The sequence below is a fragment of the Gavialis gangeticus genome, unplaced genomic scaffold (assembly GCF_001723915.1).
Source record: "Gavialis gangeticus isolate Ggan-Ray unplaced genomic scaffold, GavGan_comp1, whole genome shotgun sequence".
Lineage (NCBI taxonomy): Eukaryota > Metazoa > Chordata > Crocodylia > Gavialidae > Gavialis > Gavialis gangeticus.
Window position 1 is genome coordinate 2,910,781 of NW_017729013.1, and position 6,343 is coordinate 2,917,123.

The 6,343-nt window shown below is 42.2% G+C and overlaps 1 protein-coding gene across 10 annotated transcripts in view; it reads right to left on the reverse strand.

Moving 5' to 3' along the window:
* AUTS2 (autism susceptibility candidate 2) overlaps positions 1-6,343 on the reverse strand; it is a 1,406,131-nt gene that overhangs the window by 1,072,879 nt on the left and 326,909 nt on the right. For all 10 annotated transcript variants that reach the window (XM_019511380.1, XM_019511377.1, XM_019511384.1 and 7 more), the window contains exon 2: positions 3,447-3,656. In XM_019511380.1, coding sequence (XP_019366925.1) covers positions 3,447-3,656 — 210 coding nt within the window. The remainder of the gene's footprint in view (positions 1-3,446; positions 3,657-6,343) is intronic.

Consider the following 6,343-nt stretch of genomic DNA (forward strand, 5'->3'; position numbering starts at 1 on the left):
CATAAAAATACTCATCAATATTTAAAAATTATTATTTTTATCCATTTGATATTGCTGGCTTTTAGAAGTATTGGGAAAGCTGAAAGAAAATAAACACAAAACACACAACCCACAAAGAAAACTTAAGGAAATTAAACTTAAAAAGGAAGGAAAGAAATATTCTGATGAGTCTTATGTATGCTAAATACCTTCTCAAGTCTCCTTGAGGCATTTAATAAGTATATTTATAAAAACTCACAAAGCAGAGAGTTCAAAAGTCCTCTCACTAGTAAAATACGAGCTTTAATTAACCTACGGTTTCACATTTTCTGGATTTCAATAAACCTGTAGGCACTACATATAGCTGGATAAATACCTGCATGAATACTGCGAGGATTTCCTCTGAAAACTAATTAGCAGCCCTTCCAACAGCTGACTTGAACTAAATCTATTTGATGAGAGCGCTTCATACTGTAAATCCTGCATGCAAGAGTTACTTTCAGATAACACATTTCACAGAGAGGCATATCAGACAGGACTGTTAACCACTGGTAAAGCCATGAACATAATCTCCAGGTACAAAACACTTCCGCCAACAGGGAGGTACTGTAGCCAGGATTTTATTCCAGCCCAGGCGAACAAGTGATGGCATTATGATTATATCATCTTGCAGCAGCAGCAGAACATGCACATCTGTGAATTCAGAATTTCGTACTAGAAAAAAGACAAATGAGCTACACTTGTATACAAAATGCAGTTGCAATAAAACACAAAGATTTCACGGCAAGTCCCTGCAGTCCTTCTGCTTATCCAGGTCCTTACATCTCTGCCAAATTTAAAATTATTGGCCCAATTTCCCTCTTCCTCTGAGCTGATGTTACCATAAATCTATTGACTTCAATGAAGTTACTCCCAATTCAGAGACGAAAGGGTACGATTCAAAATTTGAATCAATGGGAGACTAATTGTGTGCTAGGAAATGAGGAGTGCTGGCTGGGAAGATAACAGTAAGGTATGTGATTGTGAAGCTCATCTTGGATGCTACTCTTGCTGGGGTGATCTGACCCCAGCTGACTTCCTGCCCCTTGGGCGGGGGGCTGGATCTGATGATCTTGCAAGGTCCCGTCCAGCCCTAATGTCTATGAAATCTATAAGCACTACAGGGAAGAAGGATACATATCTGTATATATCTATATCTATCTACCTATATTTTATTACAGGAAAACTGCTTGTGGAAACTTTAATTCTGGTTTCTACAGGATCTTGACTATCTGGGTTAAAAGGAAGGGGGAAAAAGGAGCCGAGGCTTTCCATAAATACTGCACATAATAGCTCTGAGTATGTCTTCTCAAATAAGCTTTACGGTCTTTTCCATGACATCTCTTTCTCAGTTTTAGTGCCAGAATTGCTTGGATCTGTCAGCACCTACACTTCTCACGAGACAATGTTTTTACCTAAGAAGATGTACCCAAATCACACTTATTAATTTATATTTGGGAGGGTATTTTATTTCTTTTCAGGAAATCTTCTCTGTCTTATCCCTCTGGAATTAAGCAGAGTGCTCTGATTTACCAGCTAAAAGGGAAACCATTTTCTTCCATGACATCTTTCAGCTCAATACCTTCCAAGTTAGTGTATATTTATTCTTAAAAACACCACCTCCCAAATAACCTCCATCAGCAGTCAGGCTGAATCCTTTATTACTTAAGCACCGAGTAGAAAAGCTTTCATCTGACAGCATATTACATCATGGGAATCAAATGGTGCAACAAGTCAAGTTTAACTGCACAAAGCAGACATGCTTAACTACGGTTCGACACACCAAAGGGGAAGCAAGTAAGAAATTAGTGTGTAAGCCTAGAAAACAGTCAAAGAAACACAGCAGCTTCTCCTACTTTTCAATCCCTTGACTCAAACACACAGTTAATTCCCCACGACCAACTGCTCAGCTTTTACAGACAGATACATTGCAGAAATCACCCATTCAATGTCTAGATAACAGTACTGGAGCATAACACAATTGTTGCATTGCATTTCTTAAAGATGGCTTACCACCCCTTTATAATAAAAATAAGAAAATCAGAAGAGATCACAGAATCAGTGCATATGGAAGAGAAGACATTTTTCAAGCTATTTTCTAAGCTGAACCACCTTGCAATTGCTGTTCTTTCTAGATAGATGTTTGCTTTCAACATAACAGCAGAAACCATTTGGGTGCCTACTTTTACAACCCTGTTGATTAAAGTTTAACAAAAAGCCTATGTGCTTGTCAATGTCCTCGGTTTACTCTTGGCATTGCCTTCAGCTGACACCAGTGCAAAAATTAATCCCGTCTCACTTTTATCCACACCTGTTTCTTCTTTCAGGTTCTCTGTCCTGAACTGTTTGGGTTGCCCACAGCAGATGACAATTTATTTACTGAACAAACTGTTTCCATGAAAATTTATTAAAAAAAAAAACAACAAACCAAAAATAAGTAAAACAACCCTCCCCCAAAGAAAGAAATGATTCTATGGATTTACCACACAAATTTAGGCCATCCTTGACTTTTTTTTCCCACCTAACCTTGGCATTTTCCATCTTGGCTGCTGAATGTGCACATAAGCTGTCCACGTCTCCAAAGGGTTAGTTTTGCCACGTACAACAGAAATAAATGCAAAGGCTATATCGATTTTTTCTTATCGCAAAACCTTTGAAAGTGAGGCTACTTTTTCTGTAGCCTAACTGGCAGAGAAATCACTAGTTATTTTGGTACCGATTCCCGAATTATGTACCAAAGTGGCCAGGCTCAAACACCATAGTCCCTGATCCTATAACGCTCATCCATTTGCTCACCTATGCACTGCAACTACTGTGGCTAGAAAACAACAGCATGGGCCAGGTGCAAGGTCCTCATTTAGGGGCCCGGCGATTAGCCACCCAAAAAAGACCGTGCTGGTACTGCAGACATTTTACAAACGAGCTTCTTGTACAGTAATGAGTGCTCCCGTCCCATTTGTCTCGATTAGCAGCTAACTCCTTTCTCCACTGTCTCACTTTGCCCTTAAGTTTTTGAAGGGAGTCTGATACTTCTTTATACACGTTTAAAAAGACAGCGAAAGCGTGGTTCCACCACACAGCAATGCTGGTAAAGCCGTCTTCTGAACATTGAGACATTAAGCCCATTGCCTAGTTAGTCTCATAGCCAGCTCAAGCGTGGCTCTGCAATCCAAGGAAAGAACTTCTAGCCTCTGCACACTTGCACCTGGCGTCCTTGCACAGGTCTCTCCTTCCTCCTGTTTTCAACGTACATACCCGCTCAGTTTACCTGCCCCAAGACCAGGCATTAACAAAGCCTACAGCAGCTAGTTACCCCACAGTCAAACTAGGAAGGAATCAAAACAAAAAGGAAAACTCCCCAGATCAAGCAAGCGGCTTCAAGTTCTATGCAAGATACGTGGGTATCCAACACCCCCCTTGTCTCCCACCTGTCTGATGCCCTTTGGTAGTTTCTTCCTTTTCCCAAGGTGCTGGCAAAGATTACGATCATTTTCTCGATCCGAGCTGTACTGGTGGTGGTGAAGTCTGTTCTTTTTTGGGTGGAACGACAGCCCGTTGGTAAGTGCTTCCCGTTTCTTCTTGGCGAGAGGGTTCTGACGCTTCTCCACGCGTTCCTGAGGCTTCAGTGCTACATCCTTCTGCACATGGGGGGAGGGCAGGAGAATAAAAACAGAATTACTGGTTATTATTGGTACAGACTAAGAAAGAGTCCGTTTTAATGCTGAAAACAAGCTCATTGCCTTTGTGCAGGATTGTTTCCAATACAATAAACTAGGACAGATCCTTAGGATACAGCATCTTGCTGTCCAGTATGCTACAGAGATGTGCAAGAAGGAAGCCAAATTCATATGACTTAGATTAGTGACTATCCCAACGTCAGCTTGCTTTTAGTTAATAGACCCTCCTCCAAATGTTTATTTAAACTACAGCAGTTACCTCAACTGATAACTAAAACCAGTAAGAGGGTTAAAGTCAAGGCAATCAATGTTCAATCAATGGTACTGCAAGGAGATGGAGCATTTTGCAATCATTAGAGAAGTCTCTTCCTACCTCTGCTATTCACTTAAACTGCTAAAATCCCAGTTTCATCCATCTGGGCAATGGGTGACAAGAATTCCCATGTCCTCCTCTTATATTGGTAGATAATACTCATCGAGTCACAAGGCCAAATTAGGGTGGGTAAATCAGCACTGCTCAATCCATTTTAGTAACATATGCAAAACCATTATGAGAAATTTGTACCAAGTGAGACTACAACCCACAGGTTTTAAGCTCAGAAGGAATAACTAAGATCATCTGCAGAACCACCACTCAACAAACAGGGAACTTCATCTAACATGTCAAGCACTGAGCTCAGGAACTTGTGGTTACACATTGTGGAAATAAATTGGAAAACAATGCAATGCTTCAAAACTATACCACAATTGCAAAGAAATGCACACTGCATCTGTTCTCACCAAAAACACATGGTATTTTACCATTAACATTACCATTTTCCTTCAATTCATCCTTAAAATTACCAGATTACAAAGAGCCCGTTATACCAGTTCTCTTATACTTTTACCCAGGGATTTTGTTGGGTCACAGCCTCACTATGGATGCCTTATAACTGTTTAAAAGGGCCTGGTATAAATTCCAAAGCTTTGTGAAGTGGGCAGGAGGGAATTTTAGGAAAAATACTCCCTTAACGACTAGAAAGCTTCTACGGAAACATTCCTGTGCCGAAGGTCCTGAACGCAGCAATGGCAGAATTCCAAATGCTTATAAAGTATCTAAAGAGGCAAATATTTCCATTTAGAAATGACTAATTCCTATTAGCATTAATGACTGCCCTTGGATGGACCCAAATCCCCCAGGATAGTGCGCGCACAGCTGGGTTAACTTTTTATATCACACCCCAAATTCAAGTCTTGCTGAAAGTTGTGTTGAGTTCCACGACTGTTTGGTACCTTCCATGTGCAACGTCCTGGCCACTCCAAGACTCTGGGACAAATACATGGCATAGCCAATATTTGACAGAGGCAAGCGACTTCTGGGGTTTTTCAGCTGACTGAACAAATTTTCTGAGAGGGACACTAGAAGGAGAGAGAGATTCCCCCAAAATAACCACTCTGCTCACAGTTAGAAAGAGAAAAGGAAACTACTCATATACGCAGCTTGGAATTACAAAGATCTTAAAGCTGACCTTGCATCCCATTTGGTGGACTGGCTTAGGAGAAAATGTACAGGCCTTGGCACAAACAAGTTCAAAACCCAAGTTCTTCCAAAACAAATGTCTGCTCGTCTCTGGCTCTGCCTCTACTGGATGCATAACCAATGGCTGCAGGCAAAACTCTACTGCATTGAAATCAAAGGTAAAAACTCCCACTACTTGCAATAGAACCAGGATTTGGCTGTTAGAAAAGCAAATTATTACTGTTCTCCATCTGCAGAACAGATTGATGCAGGATGCAACTGAGCAAAACAGTGCAGGACAATGGGAGGGGGGAGGAGAGAGATTAAACGCATGTGAACCGTGCGTTTTGCACCAAGGTAGGATAAAAATTACGCAGCCTGTCAGTCCTCGTGCTCGAGGGCATAAACTGCTCAGGGATCATTTCCCCCACCCTATACAGCACAGTTCTGCACAAAGGACCAGATATGATATGTATTTATCCTTCTCTCTCCCAAACGCGTCTAAGATACTCTGAACAGATTACATAGATCACTGGCTGAGTTCTGCTACAATAATTCTGGTGTTCCTATTTTTAAAGCTACTGTAGAGAAGAGAAAGAGACTGAACAGGGTTAAGTTAACAGGGCACTGATGTGCAGTACATCTGGGGCTCCACTGGAGCAGTCTCTCCATGGGCCTCCAACATTTGAACCATATTCTACGGTACCTTCAGACACAGCCGTCAGAGGGCAAGGCAGAAAGATGCACACCTCCACCCTTTCCTTGCCATGCTCTCTTCCATTTCTAGACAAGACCAAGTAAATGAGAAGGACAAGGGAAGCTGGGAGAACGAATAGCTCCCCTGCCAAATAGCTGCCCTGTCAAAATCACTCATTACCCACTTCTGGGGTTAACACTACCCTAAATCCCTCGAGGGATGTTGAGGAGGAAGAATGTTCTGGCCAGTTGTAGTAAATCTGTTGGGTGCGGGGGGAAGGAAGGAGCATGGTGGAGACGGGACAGATTGAGACCCACGGCAGTGAGGGAGGGAGTAGAGCTGGGGGGTGGGCAGGGCTGCAAGCGAGATGCAGCTGAGAGAGGCTTTCCCAGGGGGACATCGGGAGGGGGGTGGATCTTGCTGCTATGTGCACCCCCAGGGGAGCCATGGGGG